Source organism: Dermacentor albipictus, chromosome 5 (assembly GCF_038994185.2).
Source record: "Dermacentor albipictus isolate Rhodes 1998 colony chromosome 5, USDA_Dalb.pri_finalv2, whole genome shotgun sequence".
NCBI lineage: Eukaryota > Metazoa > Arthropoda > Arachnida > Ixodida > Ixodidae > Dermacentor > Dermacentor albipictus.
Genome location: NC_091825.1, coordinates 161,652,273 through 161,678,544, shown reverse-complemented (window position 1 = coordinate 161,678,544; position 26,272 = coordinate 161,652,273). Strand labels below are relative to the sequence as shown.

Sequence of the window (26,272 nt, the reverse complement as noted above, 5' to 3'; positions counted from 1 at the left end):
AAATTTGCGTCCCCTCGAACTACCCCCCTTTTTTTATGGCGTCGCAGGTCTGTACAATAACGACAGTCATTCAGACCCCACCATTATCTCCAGTGCCAGGCATTCTGTCGTTTAGCAGCTAATCGTGCTTTCTGAAGTCGCACCAATGCGCTATAAGTCGTGCGCTACCACAGGAACGCGCTGAAGTCGCACACAGCCAGTCTGTCTCTGCGGGAAACGTGCGGGGCGCGAATATGGCATTCACAATGAGCACGCTTTTCCATCAACGCCGGACGGATCCACGGACTTAGTCGGAGACACCTGGCTCCTGATAAGGGCGACAAGAAAACTACAAAAACAAAATGAGCAAGCATGTGGTGCGCAAAGCTCTACGCAAACACTTGTTTTACCTGCTCGACGCGTGGGAACACCACCGTCGGGCCTGGAAATAAACGCTCCATCAATGCCCACTTCTGACCTCGCTGACCCGACCCGACAAACCCGCCGCTAGCGCGAACGAGCCACGCATCGCAGGAAGGTTACGGAGAAACAACAGAAATTACGGATGCTGCGTCGTCGTGGAAGGTCTCGTGCGCTAGTGGTTCTGCAGTGTTTGGACCGATCACCGTGCTCTTTACGCTGTTTGGCTGGCCCTGTTGTTTTTCTTTTGCATTTACCGTCGGCTGTGATTTTCGCCACAGCACGGAAGTGCGAGAGACGAATATCTGCCCGAACCCGCCGCACGAGCGAGCGACAAGCAAGCCCACATTCAGGGATATCGCGTATCGAAATTTGCCAATAAGCTTCGAGCTCCAAGTTTTATTTTTCTAAGCACAATATATTGCCTCGCATATGCATCCGTAAAGCGTTTGCGAAAGTGCATGTGAACGCCACAAGACTTTTGTAAGGTATCACAGACAATGCGGAAAGTGATGTATTACTTTTTTATGTATGACCGACTGCTACACGTTTGGTAGAGAACTCGAAATAGTTGAACGCATTCCGCAATCATCATCCTCCATTCCTATACAACAATTTAATGATGTGGAAAAGCCGGCGGCATTCTTTGCGTGTTACCACTATAAATGACTAATTACTAATCTTATCGTCCGGATTACGCTAAAATAAAACACACGAAGGGTGCGCTGTGTATTGCAGTGACGAAGTATACGGGTAACTGCACTCGAAAAGCTCACTTACTGAGCTGCCACTTGCGAAGTTTGTGAACTTGACTGTTCTAAATAAAGTGACAGGCAGGAACAGGCGTCGCCAAACACTTGTCATGCTTAGTCGCTGTATATATGAGGCGGCTTTCAACTGACAGTCCTCTTCCAATATGTAGACGGCTTTGAAATTTGTAACGAGAAGCAATGACTACCTCGGTATAGTTGTAAAGTGCGGGACAGATATTCTGTAAGGACCAGTATTTTCTTCGCACGCAGTCATGCGATAAGTTCTGATAAGTTCCGTAAAACAAGTTCCGTGAAGGTTAATTCGTGAAGGTTAACGGTTCGCGAAGCCTTTATCTGGTGTCCCCTGTGAAGGTATCGCGCAACGTTTGCAACTTCACACTCTATATAGCATAATCAGAGGCCGGAATTACTGCGAAATTTTTCTTTTTCCTTACAGGCGTCATGCAAAAAACTGGCTGGAATAAGAACAGGCCGTTGCAATCAGTGTTGCCTACGTAGTAGACACTGCCTAAGAAAGACAGCTTTAACAGCTGTAGCTTTCTGCCATCTCACGCGTGTCGCGCATAGAGACGTTGCGGTATTTCTACGCTGCCCAACAGATTCCTGACAAAGCGATGCCATATCAAAAGATCGAGCCTGCTTGGTATTCATGTATGCGCAATGTGTACCCAGTATATACTTTTTTACGCTACTAAGCCGCCGCTACCCCCTAATACGGCATACTAAACCTTTTAGTTCCAGAGAAGTTTGCGTACATGGGATCGCGAGTAATCGTTGTCGTTTATCAACCTGTCGTATACATATCGCAGGACAACTTTGTGCTCGCACAGGCTGAAAAGCGCCGAGGTTTGCCCCTTAGCACGCGCGGTAGCGGCTTGTTTTTCGCGCCAATGCGGGATTACGGCGCACACACTACGTTATCTGCGCAATCCCTTTCGCGGTGCTTTCTTTATGGCCTCGCGAAGCGAGCGATGAAAAGACTTCACGAGACGCATCGTGCGCGCCACGCAACCGTGCTTTGTAACCCGACATGTCTGCGCGCGCGTTCAAATGTATCGACAACCGGATCTGGTTACTTTCTGGGCAGAAGGATGAGACGCGCTTTTTTTTTTTGTCGAGCAGTTCTGTTAGCACACAGCACCTGATCAAAACGAAAACACGACCAAGTCTAAGCAAGAACTATATGCTACGGGCATGCCCGACTCGCTCGGCATCTCTTCGCGCGGCACCTTCACTGGGACGAGCATTCACGCCATCGCTTGCATTTTGGCGCCGAAAGGGTGCTCGGGAACCCAGCCGCCGTAGACTCTTGGCGACACTCGACGACGTGCCAGGGATGCGCGCTATACGGCGGCCGTTGCTTATCTCTCTCCATCGCGCGGTTTACTTGCGCGGCTATTTTCGCCGGTCAAAGCAGCAGGAGCAAACACGGAGAGGGGCAACCGGCTGTCCTCGAGCACCGGAAGCACACGCCGGTCTTCCACCGCGCGCGCGCTCCCATCCATCCTGTCGCGAGCTGTTCGCGGCCACAGAGCACACGCGCGCGATTACAGCGACGCGCGGGCGGCACGATTTCGTTATGGCACGCAGGGTCCCGAAGCCCGGTATCGGCGCAAAAAGAGTGAGAGAAGAACAGGCCAGCGTATCGTCGCGCAGCAATGACCAGAGAAGGCCGAAGGAAGTGCTCACGTCCACTTTCCTCTCGTCCTCGCGCGCTGACACAGATTGGCTCGACTTTTCATAATAGGCCCCGCCTTGTTTACTCTGCTAATGCGTGGCCCGTGATCATGCCTCTAACTCATCATTCAGCGTCGTCCTTTGCCTCTTCGTCAATACTCACCCGTCTGTCGTTTGTCACATGCATTATGGACTTCGGTTAAAGCAGCATCACGAGCTAGACTCTCACCGGGCACTGATGCGCTATTACGACGTCTTGCGGCCGCTCATGTCATTCCTAGCGGGAGGACTTTAGGCAATCTTCATCCTCGTTCCAACAAGTGCAACGGAAACCAATTAGCGTCGTTTTCTTTAGGTAAAAGCCTATAAATAAGATTCCCTGCTGTTGTCTTCTTAGCGACGCAGCGATATCCTAAGCGCCCCGAATTACCTGACGACGCTGTCGCGTTCCCCGAATTCGCAAAATTTTCGCGGCGCGTTGAAGTAAAGACGAAAGCGAGTGCGGCATGATTGAGTGCAGTGACTTGCAGCTAACAGTGATGCGAAAATTAGCGCTGAAACAGCGTGATAGTTATACAGGTGTAACGTAGCGAACCGTTTTATCCTAACAGTAGTAGCTATTACACTACACCCGTACAATTGCATTTCACTCTATACGGACATGCTCCTTAAAGAAGCACTTCGCACTAAAATGTTCATAAGGTATCTTACCAGGCCAACTGCTATGATTAGTTGTGCTGCGAGTAACAACACAAAAAAAAGAAACAACTGCATTTATGTTTGCGTTTTACAGCGTATGCGGCGCCGTGATTACTTGTGCTTTCCATTTATTGCCGTTAAAAATTTATTTACTTATTATTTATTTATTGGTTGGTTGGTTCGTAGACTTATTCAAGGCATTTAACGTCGTAAAGTAAGACTGGGCCTGTGGGAGACGCCGTAGTAGAGGGGGCTCCAAATTAATTTCGGTCACCAGGGTTTCTTTAACATGTGTCTTAATCTCAGTACACTAGCCCTTTTTGCATTTAAACCTCATCAAATCGCGGCCGCCGCGGGCGGTAATCACAACCCCGACTTTATGCGCCACCGCAGCGGGTTCCCTCTAAAATGCAGAACAGTTACTGACGATGTAGTTAGCAGAACTACTCTCTTGTAATAACGTGGCGTCGTACACGAAGAAACGTAAAGAGCGAGAGGCTTTTCACATTAGCTCGCCTATGTGGAGCACACAGTGATCGGAAATACACAGTCGTCACTGGTTAGACAGTCGGTGGCTTCAATTTTGCGTGAGAAAAAGAGAAAGCGCCCACTTATTAACACTTTTGTAGGGCATTGGTATCAGTGAATCCAAAATCTGCAATTCACGTCATTCTGTCTCTACCTCAAGAAATGAACGCGGACGCATCGCTTATAAAGCGCACATAAAGCAATGTAACTTCACATAATGACACATATGGCTTATTTTGAAAGCGGTCCAAAACGCTTATGGTTAGTACTAGTAAGTTGTATGCACTAAACGCTTCGCATGGCCGTTAAGAAGAAGCTTTAGCTTGGGCCCAACTTTGACGCGGCCTATTCAAATACATGTAAAACGCAAAAACGTTTCTCTGAGAAAACCCCTTGACTGATTTTGATGAAAATTATTGCATTTGAGAGAGAAAGTTAAATTCTAGTGACTGTTGAAAGCGAAATTTCGATTTAAATCCTGAATTTTGTTACAAGAATTTTCAAAAATTCGAAAGTTTGAAAAGAGCAGAAGCAGGAAGTTTACAAACTAATAGCTCTGCACCAAGAACAGATATCGCGGTTCTGTAAACGGCAGCCATTAGACCATTGAAAGCGGACAAATTTGATAAGTCATAAAAGGGTTCTGCAAAAGCTGCATTTCCATATTGCTCAATTTGTCGAGATTCATGTGTAACATATCAATTTTGTGCGCTTTAGATGTACTATTATATGCAATACACAGAATTGTAGCATCATTTTTCATTATTTAGTTACAGACTTGTAAACTTGATAGCTTCGTTTTCGGAAAATTTTTAATTTTTGCCAATATTTAATAAAAAAAATTACGACTTAAATAAAAAATTCGAGACAAACAGTCACTAGACTTAAGTTTTTCCTTTAAATCCAACAAACCTCGCCAAATGTGGTGCCGTGGTTGCCGAGAAAAACGAATTCTCCTTTTACGTGTATTTATATAGGAGCACCCTAGCTGTAGATGCGCAGGGTTCGCTTCCTGCAGCAGCCCGGAGCGAAAATGGTAGTGTGCAAACTTAACCGTTAGTTAAGATTTCCTCTCAATGAATCGATCGTGTCATGAATTAATCCTTATTGCATCACAAACCAACTACCTCAAAAGCACCGGAGAAGACATCCATAGGATTTCTTGGCTCTGCTGCGGACCATTTTCGCGCCTCATCTTAGGTGCTGGAAGATAAGTTCCAAGTCCACATTACCCTCTTTCCAGCCCTTTTCCATTATTGGTCATATCTGCACTACAACGCCGCCATTTTGTAAGAATGCTATAGGCGCATAGCCCATCTAACGGTATTGTAATGTATGTGTAGTCATGAAAATAAGTAACTATCCACTTGTGTGGCCTAAATAAACGGCCCGTCAGCGAAAATTACCACACGTGCTCACGAACCACGATACACGTCGATAATGTTAACAGCCTGGCCCTGTCCACTGCGGCGATCCTCGCAGCAGACGGTGTGCCTTCTGGACTCAGCCTGGGATGATTTGAAAGTGATCACTATTGGCCTAATCTAATCAGATTAAAGCGTTGCCACGCAGGTTATTCGCGATAGGAGAAGCGAATGAGCGCGCTTCCACTATAGGGTCACACCAGGAGGTTCGGTCGACGCGCATCTTCAGATCGCCCGAAACTGTGTTGCGCCCACGCCCCATACTCGTGCACAACCATAGCATCACACGTGGAGCGGCGTACAGCGGCGGCGGCCCCGGTTCATCGTTGAGGATGAGCCCCTACCTTCGGCGTGCGCGTGGCAGCAGAAGAGCAGCAGCAATAGTCCGAGCCGGAGCGCGGGCCGGAGTCCCGCGCTGGCGGTCGCCATTGCGGCGCCTGTCCTCGTCGCTGGTCCCGTGGGTCTTGAGGAGGGCCTCCGCTCCTCGAGTGAACTACCCGGCTTCAGACGGCAGTGCACCCGCTCGCGCCGGACGCTAAGCTTTTATAGGCGACGAACGCTAGCACGCCGGCGGCGAAGCGCCTCCTTTCCTCGGCTCGCGACCTTGGCCCCCACGGCGGTGAAGAAGGCTGCCGTTACGTCAACCGCGGACGACGCTCGCCGGTCCGCCGCGACCGGCCGCGTCTCAACGCCCGCGTAGCGCGCGAGGTAGCAAAATGGCGTTTGGTGCACCTGTCTCCGTGCCTATAGCTGCTGCACCAGCCGGTGCTTCAGTATTCCTTCCTGCAGGCTCTCACTGTCCGGAGGGATGGTGGCAGCGCTTGGATTGCCTGATGCAATTATGCAGTGACATAGGTGCTTGAAGGCCACCATCCAGGCTGACATCCAGACGAACTTGGCCCCCTTGTTTTGGGAGACGAACACTGGCGCCAGGCTTGCGGCCATCCAATAATGCTAACAGGCTTCTTGTTCCTGCTCCTCAACCACGGCACATACATTATCTAAGGGGCTGAAAACCTGAAGAAAGAGATAATAATATATTTATATGAAGATTTAGGCTTTCTTGGGGAAAGGGGCATAAGGTGAAAAGACCGTTGCGTTGCTCACAATGGAAGTTTCACACTCGAAGCGATCGTGTGGTCGGACTTGAAGATTGAGGTTCCTGAACGCCAATTATTCCACGGAAATGGACGTGTTGCATATTGCAGAAGAATTTCCAGCACATCCGTATAAGCGCACCTGATGAGCATGCCGGTGAGGATTTCCCTGAATTACCGAATAAATGTTTGTGTATCCAGCCACGCTAACATCTCCGATGAATATGACAGGAAATACATCACAGGCCCGTTAAGACACGCTTGCGCTAGGGAGCGGCCATTTTGCTTTAATATAACCCCTGATGGATGGGTATTTACAGTAAGCGAACCAGACGTGGGTTACATAATGCCGGTACGGCCGCGTAACTCGTACCTAAGAATACTTAGTAGTAGACATAAATTATTGATATAAAAGAAAGAGAGGTCGAACTTAGCTAGTGCGCTCCATAGTCTGCTACTTTGCACTGGGTAAGAGGGACGGTGATAAGAGAAGTGGTGAGTGCTTATGCACATTGCACGGTGAAATGAATATAGAAGGTATATGAAAGTAACTGCTGTTGATGTGTTCGGGCGCGATTTGCGCTGCGTGTGACAATTAACAAGGAGGGGGAGGAGGAGATAAACAAGGAAGATGAAGCAGACGGGATTCCGGTTTGCTACCCTACAGAGGTGGAAGCGGCAAAAAGATGGAAGGACAGACAACTCTCAGGGTGACGCTTCATGCGGAGGTGGACTTCGGCACCACCGGAAGAAGAGAGATATAGCAAAGACAGGAAGGTGACTTCCACGCACGTCAATTATTTTGCTCGAAAAACTGGTCTGAAATTTAGAAAGTGTTGAAAGACGAATAAGGATATCAAGAGAAAATGTCTATATCGGCGTTCTTCTCACACAACGAAGCCTCAGTTGCTATCGCGTCGTTTCTTTGAAGAGACGCGATGTAATCTTGCAGAAAATGACTTAAATAACAAGTGCTGTAGAACTATAAAGACAGATGCCGTAATATGTAAACTAAATATTTCCAACTTTTCCAACTGAAGGACTGTGTAATCTTGAGCTGGCAGTCAGTTATCTGATCCAGAGTGCCTCGATAACAGCGCCGAGTTTGTTATCGAGGCACCTTAATATGACCGCACAAATGGCGCCACTACGAACAAAATTCGCGGCTCATATCGCGACATTTAACGAACGAGAAAAACAGAGGGGCTTGCGATTTTTTGTTGGTATCAACCAAATGTACCAATCAAACGAAGCTAACAGGCCAAGGAAAGCAAGAGGAAATTAACTGTGCTTTTTAAAAATTTTAATGTATATATATAATGAGAAATGAAGTGAAAGTGGGAAAAAAGAAAACTTGCTACCTGCAGGAGCCCAATATAAGGGTTGTGGATTCAGCTCTCAATGGTGGTGCCACTGGTGGCAGGGCAGCCTCGGATGTACCAATGTTGGAATTGCTGATCGTCCGTGAATTTGATAATTTCAAGCTTGCTAGCGGGTTAATCTTCCCCCGTTCACCCACACTCTCTCAAAGCGTAGCCAGACCTTGGCCTTTTGATTGCTGCGACACATACAAGGGACAGAAAGAAGCCTGGCACCATCTGAGGGAGCAGCTTCCGAACAGCACCGGACACTTTAGTAGTTATGAAGTTCGAGAAAACGTAATTTTGCTTAGAGTGGCGTCTATGGTGTAATGCTTCCTTGGTGTGACGGGCGTCCTACGCGCTGTCTGAGCCAATCATCGTCCGCTGTAAGTCGTGTTGCGCACAACAATCAATACAGAACGGGGACCCTGGTGCGCCTCTCTAAGTTATTCAAGAAACATAAAAGAATGAAATAAACGATACGAAGTTGGCAGCCTCGGTTCAATGACTACGCTGAGCAGCTCCACTAACATGCCCCTTCAAATGACCAAGCAGCCACAGTCATACAATGGCCGGACCAAATGTTTGCCGTTGACCGCTATTAAAGAAACCCAACGTTGATGATTGATTAGTGGGTTTTATTGGCGCAAGACCTAGCTCTGGCCAAATAGCACCGGCCATATTCTGAAACTAGTTGACAATGGTACAAGAAACCCAAAAGAATATCACAGATCTAGTACGGCAGCTTCGGATAAACCAGTCGGGCATGTTTCAGTAGCAGTGGACGCAATAATTTTGCCATTGCTGCAAACAGACCTGAAAAGTTTCAGATTATTCTTCAGCTAACGCCTATTGGTGTTGGCCTACTGTTTCAAGGGTAAGCTGCTAGACCGAAGAGTTTAACGTTCCCATCACATAAGTACAGTCAGTAGAGTGAATTAGGCAATGCGCGTCCTTCGCTACCTATACGAACATATGAAATCCTTGTTAACCTTGCATAGAAGGAAAAAGGCAATTCGGTTAAGACAGGCGAATTGAAATAATGCAAAGTACCTAATTACGACAGTGGATGACCAGCAGCTGCGGATTGAGTAAATGTGTAAAAGCCACTCATTACATTTTTAATGCTGAAAACTGCTAATAAGCATTCAATTATTTACTTTAGGGCATGCTATGCAATGGCGTAACTCACAAAGGTCCATGCTGAATGTATGTACACTTATTAGGAATGCTAAAGTATGTCAGGAGTGACGAGATATTGCTACCCAAGCTTGTGGAGAAATGCACTGGCGTTTAAGCTGGTATTTGCCAATTACGCCTCTTTCGAACAGTGCCGAGCAAAGCTGAGCGGAACCCCAGCGTTTTCTGTGACAGAATTTGAGCACGAATCTCGAAAATTGTGCTGGTTTTCAGGATCTCTACTAAGCGTACATACCTCGACCACTGACCGGCCTCAATTCCGCAATAACGAGAGGGCGCTAAAAGAGTAGTCCAAGAAGTATTTTTCAAATTTTGGTAGCCTAATTACTTAACAGTGATTATCACACATTCAGCCATGTCCGCCGCCACCAGTTATGTGTTTCTGGTGAAACAGATTGCCTCCACCGCATTGCATGCGTTTAAAAATTGCAGCTTTCCTTTATGAAAAACATTATATATTTCGTGGCAACTGCTCAAGAATTCGCCCATGACACCACTAAATATTTCAGTCTGCGTGGACTGCTTAGGCATCGACCCGTACAGTGGCTGAAGTGTGGTATAGATGTTATTATTTATTGATGCACTTGCTTGGTTTACAGCGAAGAAATCAATATTTGCGAAAATGAATCATGCGACAAGGTCTCTTCATGTACCGCTACTAGGTGTCAACAACCGGACCAAGCTGTCGAATACTAAGCCTCTCATTGTGGTCGAGCTGCAGGCCTAACCGCCTAACCAGCACCGAGCCGGTGCTTTAGCCACCGGGGGTCATGTGACACGCTGACGAAGAAGATGTTTTAATCCTGGTCAGAAGAAGATGACGCTCTGAACTTCGCGCACTGTCTACCATGTTGTCAGCTGCTACAATTATTGTAAATATCTTGCAAATATACGTATGACTGTTTTAACCCCGTAACATTTTTGGTGGAGGTTGTGGGATCATTATCAAGACGGATTTACGCAGCGGGCGCTCCTTGGCTGCATCTACAATGCCAGCTCAAGGCGAGGATGCTTCGGGCCCGTCGGCACCCACGCCCACCGTCATTCTAGCACAACCTCGCGACTCAGGATCCTTTTCTGGCACCGACGACACTGATGTTCAAGACTGGCTTTAAGTTTATGAGCGGCTGAGCGCCAGCAACCACTGGAACCACACCATCATGCTCGCTAATGTGATATTTTACCTCGTAGGCATGGCACGCGTATGGTTTCAGACCAGCGAGGAGGAACTTACCAGCAGGGACATTTGTAAACAAAAGCTCAAAAGTTTGTTTGGCAAGCCTGTTGGACGTCAGCGCACCGCCCAAAAATACCTCGCTTCGCGTGTCCAGACGTGCACTGAATCCTACCTCACTTACATTCAGGACGTGCTCGCTCTGTGCCGCACAGTGGATCCGAAGATGTCCGAACCTGATAAGGTTGCACATGTCATTAAGTGCATAGCAGATGATGCCTTCCATCTCCTTGTCTTCAAGAATTCTTCCACCGTGCAAGCCATCATTACCGAATGCCGGCGGTTTGAAGAAGCCAACAGCCACCGCATTGCACAGCCATTTCCTCGCCTTCTCAACACGGCTGCTACGCCCACCTGCGAAGACACCCGCAGTCCGCCCACACCCAATCGCTCTGATGACATCCTCCATGTCATTCGACGTGAAATAGAAGCCGCATCTCCTGTCACGACCCCAACCCATGGCCCCGACAATTACCAGGCGACCGTCTCATTGACACAGTCCGTCGTGCGCCAAGAATTGGCCAACGTTGGCTTGACCAACGTCTTCTCAGTTAATCGGCCTGACTACACCCCGTCCAGCAGTGTCACACGCATCCGCAACCTGAATGCCCCAACGCAGTATCGCAACGCGGCCGAATGGCGTACTCCAGACGACAGGACTATATGCTTCACTTGTGGCCGTATCGGCCATATTTCACGTCACTGCCGGTCTTCGTGGAATTCGACCCCCTGGTCCTACCACCCATCCCACGGCCCTCATGCTGCTCCTCGGTTCACCCCGCAAACGCAGCCAGCAAGTTCTGGCGACACTTTTCGTCCTACCCGCTCTAGCCTCTCTCCTTCGCCACGTCGCCGCTTCTCCCGATCGCCCCATCTCGCCGATTACCGTCCCCTAGCTCCTTCCGGCGCACCCTTCCGGAAAACTAACGGGTGCAGCACCTGGAGGTGATGCTGCAAAACCGACCCGACGCAAAAATCCTCTTCTGACATTGCCCACACGTCGGAACCTCATTAAAGTGAACGTAGATGGTGTACCTGTTACGGCTCTGATTGACGCTGGTGCGCACGTATCTGTGATGAATGCTCAGCTTCGGAATCGCCTCAAGAAAGTCCTCACTCCTGACCCGTCGCCTGTGGTCCAAGTCGCCGACGGTGGAACACCAGCCGTTATTGGCATGTGTCCGGCTCGCGTGAGCGTCGTGTGAGTGTCAAGGCTCATCCTGAGCCTTGACTTTCTGTCTACATATTCCGCTTTGATAGACTGTTCTGCTGGTGTTGTACAACTGGCTCTTCCTGCTGCTATTGACCCTCCAGATAGTGCTCCGATACGGCTATGTTCCACAGCATATTCGCCTCCCTCACAGTGCCGTTACCTACATAAGTGTCTCCCCCGTTCCACCTGTACCAGACGGTGACTACATTGTATCCCCTAATCCGGATGTCCTGCTATCGCATAACGTTGCTTTTCCTCACACCGTCATTACCATCTCGGGCAACACGTCCTGCCTTCCGCTTGTGAACTTTGGACTCTGTACACAAGTACTCCCGCGCGGAATATCCCTGGCGCAAATAACGCCAGCCAGAGCCTACCACATTTCGGCTTTAACTTGTGACAGCTCCTCGTGTTCAACTCTTGCTTCGCCTCCTGTCCCTTCAGACTTGAATACCCTAACAAAAATGATTGCTCCAGATCTTCCGCCCCAGCGTGCTCAAGAACTACGTTGCCTCCTTACCTCATACTGGGACATATTCGACCTTGGAGAATGCCCTCTAGGACAAACATCTCTCGTAAAACATCGAGTAAACACCGGTGATGCGAGCCCGATCCATCGGCGATCCTACCGTGTCTCGCCTACTGAGCGTCATATCATCCAACATGAAATTGACAAGACGCTTTATCGAGACATCATCGAACCTTCTTGCAGCCCATGGGCATCGCCTGTTGCACTAGTTAAAAAGAAGGACAACAGTTGGCGATATTGCGTCGATTGTCTACACCTCAACAAGGTAACAAAGAAAGACGTCTATCCGCTACCACGCATTGACGATGCCCTGGATTGCCTGCATGGAGCACAATATTTTTCGTCCATCGACTTTCGCTCCGGCTACTGGCAAATCGCCGTCGATGACATGGACCGCGAGAAGACCGCCTTTATTACTCCCGATGGCCTGTATCAGTTCAAAGTGATACCTTTCGGTTTATGTAATGCCCCGGCCACATTTGAACGAATGATGGACGCCCTCCTACACGGTTTCAAATGGTCCATCTGCCTCTGTTACCTGGACGACGTGATCGTTTTTTCGCCGACTTTTGCGACACACCTCGAACGCTTATCGACGATCCTATCTGTTTTCCGTCAGGCGGGGCTACAACTAAATTCGTCCAAGTGCCACTTCGGTCGTCGGGAAATTTCTGTGCTCGGGCATCTTGTCGATTCTTCTGGTGTACGCCCTGATCACGATAAAATACGGGCAGTGAAAGACATTCCCGTGTCAACATGTGCCAAGGATGTTCGCAGCTTCTTGGGCCTTTGCTCCTACTTCCGTCGGTTTGTCCAAAATTTTGCAAACGTTGCGCGCCCTCTCAGTCAGCTCCTCAAGAAAGACGCTGCATTCATTTGGGGCCCCGAGCAAGCTGGTGCTTTCACCGAGCTGATGGTTACGTTGGTTGCTTACGTCTGCGGATGGTTGCTTAGCGTCCGCGGATGGGTGGTCTTAGCGGATGGTTGCTTACGTCCCCTCCCATCCTTGCTCACTTTGATGCGTCATCCCCAACAGAAGTCCGTACCGATGCCAGTGGCCAAGGTATTGGCGCTATCTCTGCACAGAAACAACGGCGAGAACGTGTTATTGCCTACGCCAGCCGCCTTCTTTCCTCTGCTGAGCGCAATTATTCCATCACTGAACGCGAGTGTCTGGCTCTCGTTTGGGCAGTGGGTAAACTCCGCCCCTATTTGTACGGCCGCCAATCTACAGTCATCACTGATCACCACGCTCTGTGTTGGCTTTCGTCCCTCAAAGATCCTTCAGGGCGCCTTGGCCGCTGGGCTCTGCGCCTTCAAGAATAAAACTTTTCAGCTGTATACAATACCGGTCGCTTACATCAAGATGCGGACTGCTTGTCGCGCCATCCTGTCGACCCTCCTGACGTTTCTGCGGCCGGCATGCCTGTCACCGTCGTCTCTCTGGCTGCTTTTCGCGATATTGGAGCGGAACCACGTCGGGACGCCTCCTTACAAGACCTTATTCAACGGCTCACTTCAATGACGCCCGATCCTTCCCTTCGCATGTTCGAACTCCAAGATGGTATATTGTACCACTCTAACATGCGCCCGGACGGCCCTGCCCGACTTTTCGTTGCGCCTGGGAATCTCCGTCATACTGTTCTCGGCCAGCTTCATGATGCCCCGACTGTAGGTCACCTTGGCGTGTCACGGACTTATGACCGCGTTCGTCAGCGCTTCTTTTGGCCTGGTCTATACCGTGACGTCTGCTGTTATGTCGCTGCGTGTGACCTTTGTCAACGACGCAAAAAGCCGACCACACTCCTTGCTGGTCGCCTTCAACCACTTGACGTACCATTAGAACCATTCTTCCGTGTAGGTGTTGATCTTTTAGGCCCTTTTCCTACGTCTGCTTCGGGAAACAAGTGGATTGCTGTAGCAACAGACTACGCCACCCGATATGCAATCACACGGGCTCTTCCGACAAGTTGTGCAACCGATGTCGCCGACTTCCTTCTAGAGAACTTCATCCTTCACCACGGCGCCCCTCGACAGCTCCTCACCGACCGAGGCCGTTACTTTCTTTCTAAAGTTGTCAATGACATTCTACACTCGTGCGCGACTAAACACAAACTTGCTACTGCTTACCATCCACAAACGAATGGTCGAATGATACCGCAGGCTTCTCTCCATTCTTCCTCTTGTTTGGCCGCGACCCTACGCTACCTTTCGACACGGTTCTGCCTGCTAGTCTGAATTCCACATCCGAGTACGCCCGTAAAGCCATGCTCAAAGCACAAGAAGTACGCCATACTGTCCGACGTCGACTTGTGGAGTCGCATGACAATCAGCGGCGCTTATATGACGCCCGCCATCGTGACGTCCATTACACACCGGACGCCCTGGTTCTCCTTTGGTCGCCGTCGAGACGCGTTGGCCTCTCGGAGAAGTTACTTTCACGCTACTCTGGCTCTTACCGTGTCTTGCGTCAAGTAACTGACGTCGCGTACGAGATCGCCTCTCTTGAGCCAACCGTGGCTCAGCAACGCTCCGACGTGGTCCACGTCGCGCGTCTTAAGTTGTATCATTCGCCCACCGCCTAACCAGCACCGAGCCGGTGCTTCAGCCGCCGGGGGTCATGTGACACGCTGACGAAGATGTTTTAATCCTGGTCGGAAGAAGACGACGCTCTGAACTTCGCGCGCGGTCTACTATGTTGTCAGCTGCTACAATTATTGTAAATATCTTGTAAATATACGTCTGACTGTTTTAACCGTAGCAATATATTTGCTGCGTAGGGATCTTCCAACATGTACCAATAAACAATACAGATTCAGGCCCTCGATCGTCTGTTTTAAGCCATCTATCATGTTCCTTAACGGGATAATGTCATATGCACATGGCAGGTGTCTGAGACGCGCCGTGTTATTTTTGACCTCTGATCACACATTTTTAGCATTTTTTAATATTTCCTGCACACATGCAGCAAATAACCGCGCAGAGAATGTGTGTCCCTGACTTCACCTACACTTCATCTATGTCTTTATTACGCAACAACTTCAACATTCAGACTGGGATACATAGCGCAAAAATTACACAGGGACAAGCAGAACACAGGACGAGCGCTCGTCCTGTGTTCTGCTTGTCCCTGTGTAATTTTTGCGCTATGTATCCCAGTCTGAATGCATCCGACCAACACGCCCAAACTTCTTCCCTGCTAAAACTTCAACATTTCCTGCCGGCGTTGCGGCTGATTTGAGCGTATACTTTTGCAATCTTTAAAACAATATATATATTGCTACGTTGTGTTCCACGAATATCTCGATAAGCTAATTAATTAGATGAATATGCACTTGCTCCCATTTACTCACCGAGCCCGATGGGCTGCTTTTCTAATAATTCAATGCGACGAATCGTTATAAATAAAGAAAAAGAAAACACGCGCTTTTATCCTTTAAAGTTAATAATCAAGTTATGGAGTTTTACGTGCGAAACCATGATCTGATTATGCAGCACACGGTAGTGGACACTTCAGATTGATTCTGACGATGTGAGGTTCTTTAACGTGCACCTAAATCTAAGTACACGCCTATTTTTGCATTTCGCCCCAATGAAATGCGGCCGCTGTGGCCGGTCCTGTGACCTCGCACTTAGCAGCGCAACACCAAAGTCACTAAGCAACCACGGCGGGTGACTTTTTATACTTTCACCGAAATGATACTTGCTGCTACACTCTTCGTTGCGCATATCAAATTTCACTTGCACTAAATCTAACGTAACTCATACGCAGAGCGTCCTTTCTCTTATAGACAGTATGCCGGCAAAACAAGGCCGCCAGTAACGTAAATGGGCATCCGATAAAGTAAAGAAAGGTGACTTGCTTAATTTCCTGAGAACACCGTGGGCGTCTCGTAGAACGCATTAAAACAGGGAGAAAACGAGGCTTCGGGAATTATTTGCAAAGCTCTTAACTATGCCGTACACGTTAAAACTGTCCCACAATACCAACATGCCCCCCCCCCCCCCCCCGTATGCTAACTCAATCTTGTTGCCAAATTTATTCTTCCAGAGCACTGGGCAAATAAAGTGCGCGCTTCGTATGACGCAACTACAGGTGAAGAAAGCGAGCATTCGGGATTATTTCCAAATTCGTCATGAGCCTACGCACTCTAAACTACCGGTACATGCGCAATAACATTGTTCCCATTCTCTACAAATATAAAACTGCTGTCATTCTCGGTTTTCTCAGGGCGAGCGGGAGAACTTTGTAAGCATTCCGCACATCAAAACATGCTAAAAATTGGTGTAGGAATGCCAAGTTAGTAGAAATCCCCCCCCCCCCTCTTATTCCCTTCCACCCCGTTATTTCCAATTATGACCTCGGTGAATAATTTAGTTCTTCCAGGGCAAACACGCGTATCTAAAGTTTTTGAGTGCTCCTAGTGGCACCAAACGCCACGCTGTAACATCAAACAGCAAAAGAACTGCATCACGGGAACGTTCTGAGAAAAGGTGACGCGAGCGGGATGCAGAAACGTTCATGTATAACCAGTGTTAAGCGCACGCCAAAACACCGTGGATAATTAACTGGGACTGAGCTGCACTATACGTTTTCACCCATACCTTCACCCACAGCCCACTTGTTTCTGTGGGGCGTTAAACTCCATAAATCTGTTCAAATTTCTCAAAGGATGGTTCTGAGTAAAGGGCGGGAACACTGGAAGATGCAGTCATTTAAAGGATAAAAGCACTCAAGGTGAAGTTCCCGCGCTTCCCGGAAGTCCGCTTGCCGTTCCGGAGGTGTCGTCGTGGACAACTGAAACTAGCCAGGCACTATCAGTGCATTACCGGACACTGGCGTTAAGTCACGCCTATTATGTTGTGTAGTCTTGACATTTGTGGCTAACGGGTTTATGGCAGCGAGTGGTCGAAATGTCTCTACTGCTGATTACGTGACGGTTTCGCGCTGTTAAAGCTTCACATTAAACTCAGCTGGGGTTCTTTAAAGTAAGTCAAGACATCAGAGAAAAAACGCCAACTACGCCGTCCGAGCTTCTTCGCTGAAATCACGAACTTGAGAGGAAACGCTTTGTATGAAATGCAGGGTTTGACCGAATGCCGTCTGTTCGGGAAGAGACATGATGAAAAAAGATTGTGAGACTGAGAGATTGCGAACAGGGCTTCCGTGTCGGAGTCGACTTTTAATTTTTTTCCCTAAATGTTTTCTTTCTTGGACAGCGTTCCCTCTTTTAATCAAACGTTGATTTAAATTAAAATACGCTCTCTCTTTCCAGCTAAGCGTGGCAAGTGCCGCATGCTCTGTACGAGAATTCCCAGCAAGAAATTTGTCACAGTAAAAATTTTGCCCGGTGTCGCGCCTCATAATGTTGTCATGGTTTCGGCATGCAACACCCCTAAATTTAATTTAACCGTCGTCTATGGCGTAAAACGCAGTGTTTATGGACACACTATGGGCAGCACTTGTGATCATTCTGAGACAATTTCGGTAGTTATCTCTAACTTCGCGATGATTGATATCCGCCACGGTGAACTGCCTTCCTCGTTAGCTGATCCCTGCCGACTTATGTTTGAATGGTTCTGTGACTTTTACTCAACGGACTATCTTGTTCTCAAAGGCCATCATTATTTCGCTCATATTCATGCTACTTTGACACCCGTGGCTTTGGGACGTGGATGGGGGGGGGGGGGGGGCGGGGCTACTCGTAAGTGCTCCCCACTTTGCACAACTTGGAACTCCGTAGCGGACAGCATGTCATGAAATCCGATTTTTGGGTTTTGTGAGTGCACAGTCAGCAGTTTCATAGGAAATACATGCCCTGACGCTGTAATTCTCCTAGTATGCGTTGCGCCACGCCACATACCCCGCACGAACTATCGAGTGTGCAAGTTGCGTGATAGCTCAGTGGTTAGCAAGTCCGCTTGCTATATTCAAATCAGGAACACCCTTTTTCACAAGTTTTAGACGACATGTGTGCATGCTACAAGTTCTAGACGGTCAATGCGCCACCAATGACGGTAAACCAACCTTAAGAACAATAAGCTTTGGGAATCCGGCCTCCAGGCACGGAAGACGCTGTTTCGAAATCACTGACCGGAAGCAGTTTCTTGTGTATCTTCGTGATTTTTGTTAGTCCACACCTTGTTACGAGTTAATCTTTGAAAATTCTAAACAAACTTGCACAAGACACCACCTTAACATGCGTGCCCTCCACACACACAAACATATGCGCAAGAAAAATTCAAGATGCTATATGCTCTGCAGCGTGAACACTAATCGTGAACATTTCGTCCCGTCGACATGATGCGGGGGTCACCAGTAGTATAAGTACACGGAGTGAATGGAGATACACGCAATGAACGAAAAAAGAGGAGAAACAGCTTGCGAAGAGGTGGCAAAAGTCCGGACACGGAGAAGGTGGACGAGCGCCCCCCCCCCCTCCCCTTTTGGAAAGTGGCCAGCGGACAGACCAACGGAGCGGCCCTCTTACAAGGTGTTCGTGATCTCGATACTGACTCCCTCGCCCGCACGTGCTGGCGCGCGTCCGCAGTACGCGCCGCCGGTGAATCTTCCACGTCCTTGGCGTACAGGAACTCCGGGAATGAACTGGTTTGCCGCCGCTGGGAAAGACGGTGAAGACGACGCGACGGCGATGCGGCGTGCTCAATCGCCCGAGTCTGAAAGGCCCGATGCGAGCATGCCCCGCGCCAAGCATAACTCGCCGTTCGGCAGGCCCGACACGTTTGCAAAGACCAGAAAAAAAAACGCTAGCAAAATCTGATCGTGACGCCGAACACTTAGAGGCTTCGCTTTAGCGGCGCGAATGGACAGAGTACCGGTGCGGGTACGTGCGTGCTTGGCTTTCTTTTACAAGTCCGCATCGGTCCCGTGGACTTCTGTCTTCGCGCGTGTCGTTCCCGTGTGTGAAGAGGTTTTTCTCGCGAGCATCCTCTTACTATGTCACGAGAGCGACCATCCCTAGTTCGCATCCTTTTGGTTAAGTCACGCTTTCCTTCTAGTTTTTCTTTCTTTATTTTCTTATTTTTATTTATTGAGTCAGAACGTCGCGTGCCTCTTCGTATTCTAAGCCGCCTGCTCATGTGACTTGAGAAAATAAAATATCTACTTAGCACTGGTCACTGGCAGGAAAAGACCATAGCGAAAGGCGATGAAAAGTTTGCCATTTCAGCTTACTATCACGGAAGGCTTAATGAAAATTGTGCAGAAAACAAATTTAATCTGTTCATAAAGTTATTAGCAGCATGGTTATGTTGCACCTCAATCATTAATCTTCCTTTGGGGTCCTTACGAGTCATTGGTCCCATGAAGCTGCCACTTTTGTTCCTCTCATGTGTTCTTCCGCGCATCTTCATGAAATGGTGCCATAAAGTGTGCGCTGAGCGTTGCGAATAAGCGTCTGAGAAGACGAGAGTGTACTCAAAAGAACAGGGAACTCGCATCCTTCAAAGACGGGACCTGTCCGTGAGAAGAGTGCACCCTGTTCACGATAAGCTCGGCCCAGTAAAAATTAACGAAGTGAACTTCAGGTAAAATTTCCTTCACCTTTCAAATTTTGGCAACGTAACAATTTGTTAACGTCCCGCATAATTCCCTCCTTGCGATCTGAAGGCCATAGCTCATGGTTAGTTCCCAGAGAATGCGTACAATTCCCCAGCTCTCTAACCCTGAAGCGCAGTTCTCGTCTCTACTGGTCAAAAATCAGACAATAATTAACACGTGCGAGATGTCATCATGTGGCTCACGACAAGCCCATAACAATTTTGCATTTCCGGTGTTACATAGAAAGCGGTTGGTGAAGGCAACACCTAGCCGGAGTAGATGAAACAATGTTTCCACGTCTCCTGGTAAGTTAACCGAAAGTGTAAATTTTAGTTCTGGGTCCACTGTACAATTCTTTTCAACGGGCGAGGAGGAAAGGCCGCGCGGCGAGCCTTTCCTCCTCTCTGGCTTGTGCGATCCGGCGCGGCGCTGCTTGAAATTGTATTGCTGTCGCGTGCTGCAGAACGGGTTGGAGATGTTTACGCTCGTACTGTGTGAAATTTACGCAATGTCCGTTCATACAGGGTCGTGCGTCGGTAACTACAGTATGAAGAAATATCTCTTAGGGGCGCAAATATGTGACGCGCATCATCAGTTGCGGTGTCTCTATGTGTTGTGAACTGTTTTGGGTGCACTGGTTTTAATTCAACGAAGAGAACCGGTGTCTGTATATCGCCAGGAAATGGAAAATGCGCTCACTATCTGATCGCTTGGCGTAGGAACTGAAACATAAGAGCGCATGCTCGTGTACGGCCAACCTAAGGCAACCCCTGTATCGTGGCGTCTAGGAAGCCAAACATGCTGGGCCGGGGCAGTGGGGAAAAGAACCCCGATTTATTGCACACATATTGCATATAGGATTTAGAAAGGGGTGTCTTTTTATTAAGAACAGATATGTTGTTTGCATAGCATGCACGTGGTGCATGCGTTTTGACATACGATGCGCCTGCCCGGAACCCATGTGGCGTTCGGCGCCTAAGGTACGATACATCTTCCTTTGTTCGTAAAACAAAACAAGAAATGGGAAAACAGCATTAATGAAAATTGTCCGGCACTTTAGTTCAAGACACTTGCGCGAAGTTCTGGTCGTAGGCCAGACGTTGAGGCGGTCGACGTTGTCTGAGCGACCTCCATGGGGCTGGTGTGGACGAGACCCTTATTGGGGCACAGGGTTCAGAGGGAATAGACGGGGCTGTACATTCTGTGTAGCTAGGTGCCGACCCATTTCTTTAGCCCGAGTTTCCCTCGAAGTCATCGTCGTCGCCTTTCTGTACGCTGCGTCGGAAGGGCTCCCGGGTCAGTAGCAGGTGCTGCCAGTTGCGCCTCAACACCGTGCCGTCTTCTGTGACGACTGTATACGACCTCAAGTAACCAGCAGGCTGGAGAAGCTTCGCTTTCGTGTCCCATGCACCTTTCTTGATCCGGACCGTATCTCCAGGGCTCAGGCGTGCCATTGATCCCCTAGAGTGGTCTGTCTGAAGGCGCCGGATCACCTCGTGGCTGGGGTTCCCTTGAACGTCGGGAATTCTTGTGCGGAGCCTTCGTCCAATCGGCAGCTCAGCGAGCGATGCGCCGCACTCGAGTGGAGTGGTCCTGAAAGCGAGCAGTCCAAACCAGAAATTTTGTTTCGCTTCAGTCGTTTTCTTGAGGATACGCTTAGTTATCTGAACGCCTTTTTCTGCCAACCCATTAGAACGTGGGTATCCCGGGCTAGACGTGACATAAAATCATAAAATTGTGAGAACAACGCGAATTTGCGACATGAAAATTGAGGGCCGTTGTCTATGGGAATGCCTTGTCTAGCAATGATCGAACTTGTTGCGTCAACCACTGTTTTGGCCGTGGTGTCTTTGAGCAGTTACACTTCGGGAAAGTTTGGCCGGGCGTCGTAAACGCACAGGTACGACCTCCCGCCGTATTCAAAAATGTCAGTGCCGACACGGTACCATGGTTGGTCCTGACAGAACCATTACGGGGTGAACTTGAGAGGATGGAGCACGCCGGAATCATCACAAAAGTCACCGAGCCTACTGACTGGGCGAGTCCCTTGGTGATTGCTAGAAAAAAGAACGGGAAAATTCGTCTCTGCATTGACCCTAGGAAAATCAATGAGTGCATAAAGAGGGAGCACTACATGATGCCGCAACGAGATATAGAAGCCGAGTTAGCTGGTGCAACTGTATTCTCCCGCTTAGACGCTAACCCTGGATTCCACCAAATCTCACTTCTGACACCACGTATCGTGGCGTCTAGGAAGCCAAACATGCTGGGCCGGGGCAGTGGGGGAAAGAACCCCGATTTATTGCACATGTGTACATATATAGGATTCAGAAAGGGATGTGTGTTTTGATCAAGAAAAGATAAGTTGTTTGCACAGCATGCACATGGTGCATGCGTTTTGACATACGATGCGCCTGCGCGGAACACGTGTGGCGCTCGGTGCCCAAGATACCATACAATCCCGAAACTTCTAAGCGCCAGGCACTGTCAAATATTTGTGATACATCGGCATCGTTTTCAAGCATGTCAAGTCTGGTAGACTTGAAATCACTATGATATGTGTACGCTAGCCTCCTTATGAGGCTGATGGCGCTGCTCAACAGAGTGATCACTGCGGTTGGTGAATCAGCATGATACATGTGTAAGCTATGTGCTTGGGCATTGCCTTTTCTACCCTGTAAAGCCGTAATATCCGACAAGGATCGCATAAAAAGAATTCGACGACTGTTTGTGAGGACAATATTTATATAATACGGATGAGTGCGTCATCAAGAACGGGACGAACAAAACCGGACAAAAAAAATTGGTTATCATCCTCTTTTTCAAAAGAAGAAGAGATAACGGGGTAACGCCGCAATAATACCTCGCATGGTTATGTCGCACAACGTTTATAGATCTATAAAGGTTAATGCCGCAGGCTTGGACCATGCGCTATATAGAGCAAAGATATCTGTAATCCAGCATCAACCCTGCGGACTGCTTCGGACGCTCGCGCAGTTCGTAAACGGTTGCTTTGCTAGACAAATGTAATTCACTGTGTAAGGTACGTTGTTATTGCTAACCAAAACTATTCTATTCATGGGTGGAAACCACGTCCACTGAAACAAGTAGTCACGCAATATAATCTACAGCTGACACTTTGAACAGTTGTCAAAGTATAACAGCACAACTTCAACCGTAGCAGAACGGTACTCCCACTGTTACGATCGTCGCGTATGTCGGCTAAACAGCAGTTTAGAACTGAAAGAAACTACTACTATAAGGTCACATTAGTGAATAGATTTCGAGCGCAAATTCATCAGAACATATTGAGGGTAATACATAAAACAGATGTGTGCCTCTTGTCTTATATATTCCTCTCGCTGATGTTCGTCCAAATTTACACTCAGGACACCCGTCGTTCAAGATAATGCTGCAGTATGAGCACTTTCCCTGAATGTTGCGCAGAAGATTTACAGTGCTTACTTCTTGATCGAGCCGCCCCCCCCCCCCCCTCCCCCCAAGCCTATTTCCCAGTCGCGTCTCTTCCAGAAAATAATCTCGTTGCGTCTAGTATGGCACTTATCTCCGCTGCGGTTGATACATCGAGCGAGAAATACTAAATAACAAAACCCGAACGTCGATTTTCAGTCTCGATTTCGCCAAATAGGTTACCTGTTTCCACAGCTCGGATCAGCAGAATATGCAAACGTCATGGACGTGCAACTGCCTCCACCACCCGCAGATGAGGTTTTTTTTTTTTGTACGAGTGTCCGTGAACATGTTGCAAAGGACGCGTTACAAATGACGAAGAATCGCGTTCAGCACTTACTATTCGCCGCTCCCTCCTCAAAACTCCATAATGTTTTTAGTTCGACAGCCTCTGCTCTTTCTTCCTTGCGAAGCAAACTTCAGCACCCGGTCAGCGCTTGTCTTATCCGCACGCTTGTGTTCATCTTTCTGTATTATTTGAAACACGACGCCTGCGATTTTAGTTCAACACTATTAGCGTTCTTCTATTGTGCGGCTTCTATGAGATGCGCGTAAACTACTTCTGTCTGTGTTCCAAGGCGTTGTCACGAGCGTCGACTGACTACCACCAAGCCAACGTCCTGCGACGCAGCGTGGTAGTAAGTGAAAGGCGAAAGGCAACGCGAGGGGGTCTGGCAGAGGTGTCTGCGAAAGCGTCGATTACGCGGCTCTCCCCGGCGCGCACACACGTCGGGTGCCCACGCCTTGCCCGTTCAAAATAGGCGCCCATCTGAGCGAGACAGCGGCTCAATGTCACGCACCCGGCAACGACACCGCGCCCGACGCTCGGAACGCAGTCATCCGATGGCCTCGACTCGGACCAAGGAGACAATGAAACGTTCAGCTGCCGATATAAGCACCTTTCGCGACGTCGTATAATTAGCTGCTTTGTTGTGAACCATCTGCAAGGTTTCCTGGCCGTTGTATGCTCTTTTCGGTCCTTTCTCAAAGTGTTTATGTTGCCTGCATGCGTTTGATTATTGTGAATTCCAGAAGAGCCCAAATTCTTTGCCGTAGCAATTGTGAGAAAAGAATACGGCAACCCTGTGACAGCGCGTGGTTTACGCAAGGAATTGCATTAGCTGACGTTTAGGCTCTGTAGGCCAAACTTTTAGAAGCCTTCAAACTTGCCATTTCCCTGCTTTTCTTACAAACATCAGGCGTGGTAAACTTGGATCAAGGCAATCAACACCATCGAATAATGCCAATCATGAAAACGCTAAGCTTAGAGTGGGAATCTAAAGGTTACACATGCCGTGAGGTCATGTCTCAGTGCATAGAGAACCCTTTCAGTTATTGTAGCATACTATTTCCTCATGAATACGTGGAAATTAGCAAGAAAATATCTTTTTCTCTTGAAGGAACGACTCGATCAACCTAAAAATATGTGTGCCAACTATGTTTTACGATCTTCATCCCGTTGGAGATAGCACGACGCTGGTGAAAGCTTCGACTCGATTCATTTCGCTTCCATCATTATTAATGCGAAGCTCTTTCTTTGCCACTCTTCCCACGGCTTGGCCTGGGTCGTCGTTTCCTCACCGGATATACACGTACTATTTCGTGAATAATGTATACGAAGCCTATATATGTGTGCTCCGCATGCAAATTCTAACAAACGGGCTTATATAAACCTTGTCTGCTGGCCGCTAAACTAGTGCGAGTAGCGGACCACCTTCCTGCACCGTAAAAATAAATTGCTACATAAAACCCGAACGAAATATGTCGGATCATGGGCATCTCTAACGCACGCTTACCTCTTCATAAAATAGCGCATTATATTCAGCAACTTCTGACCAATCACCCATAATGGGTACGTGCCACACTAGAATGGGCGTGTTCTACAGTGAAACGACAAACAGTATTACATACCCTCAGTGCAACGACATGCAACATCAAGCGCATAATTCCTTGCGAAACGTTATACGGCTTATTTCCCGGAGTTAGGAAAGTCTGCTCAGTCTCCGTTTTGTCGGGGGACGTGGGCCGCTTCTGGAGATAGTGAAATAGTAAATTAGGCTGATGCCAGATATGGCGTGATCAAAAGTGGGCCTATCCTGGGAACCGTGTAATTCGTGGTCGCGTGAATCATATGGGTCATGTGGTTCCCGCGTATTTCTGGTTTGGCAGGCGGCCACAAAATGGCCGCGCTTCAAACGTGTTGCAGAAGATAATAATATTGATTCTGGAAAAAAGGCCGGCGCACAGGTGCAATCAGGTATGTATTTAGAGGATATAGAAATGGCACCCTACGCAGCTGCCACAGTATTCGTCATCTCCTTCTCGAAACACCTTTGCTCTCTTCCCCCATCACCCTCCTGACAGGATTGCTCCGTCCCGGTGCAGGTTATGAAGCATCAATTAAGGTGGGTACATAGGGCTTGAGTCTCGCAACGTGAATATTGCTGCTTATGTCGGGACCCGGTGAAGACTCGCCTGCCTGTGCACTCTTGTATGTCACATAAGAGAATAGCGCGCAGGAGTTTTTGACAATTCGGCACGTCGCGAATGTGACCAGAGGAGCTCCAGGAGAAAAGTGGCTTTCTCGGTTCCGACGAGCGGCGCTTTTGGGAACCTTGCGACACAGTAAAGTGATCACGAGCGATTTGTCGGGACTGGGCGGCCAAGCATGGCGGGCGTAAGTGATTGGGAACTGTGATTCGTAGGAAGTAACGTGTCCATGGGCAATGTAGGGTCGCGCTCAAACAAAAGGTACAACGGTGAAATTTCAGCGGTGCCGTGACGAGACGAATTATAAGCGAAGGTGATGTATGGCAAAGCGACGTCCCAGTCAGGGTAATCGTCGGAAATATACATGGCGATCATTTCAGTTTGCGCGTGGTTGAGGCGTTCGGTGAGGCCATTCGTTCGAGGATGGCACACAGTAGCGACTTTGGGCTCGGTAGCACAGGAGCGGAGCGGATCATCGACGACCTTCGATAGGCTCTAACGGTTACGACCCGTTAGTAACTAGCGTGGGGCACTGTGGCGTAGGATTACATCGTGCAGTACAAAGTCGGCGACATCTGCAGCGCAGCTGCTTGAAATTGCTCACGTGATGGCATAT

The 26,272-nt window shown here is 48.6% G+C and overlaps 1 protein-coding gene across 1 annotated transcript in view; it reads right to left on the bottom strand.

Annotated features, from left to right (window-relative positions):
- LOC135903994 (uncharacterized) overlaps nucleotides 1–6,025 on the bottom strand; it is a 71,750-nt gene extending 65,725 nt beyond the window's left edge. The window contains exon 1 of the mRNA XM_065434500.2: nucleotides 5,845–6,025. Coding sequence (XP_065290572.2) covers nucleotides 5,845–5,929 — 85 coding nt within the window. The 5' untranslated portion in view covers nucleotides 5,930–6,025. The remainder of the gene's footprint in view (nucleotides 1–5,844) is intronic.
- Nucleotides 6,026–26,272: the final 20,247 nt, after the last annotated feature.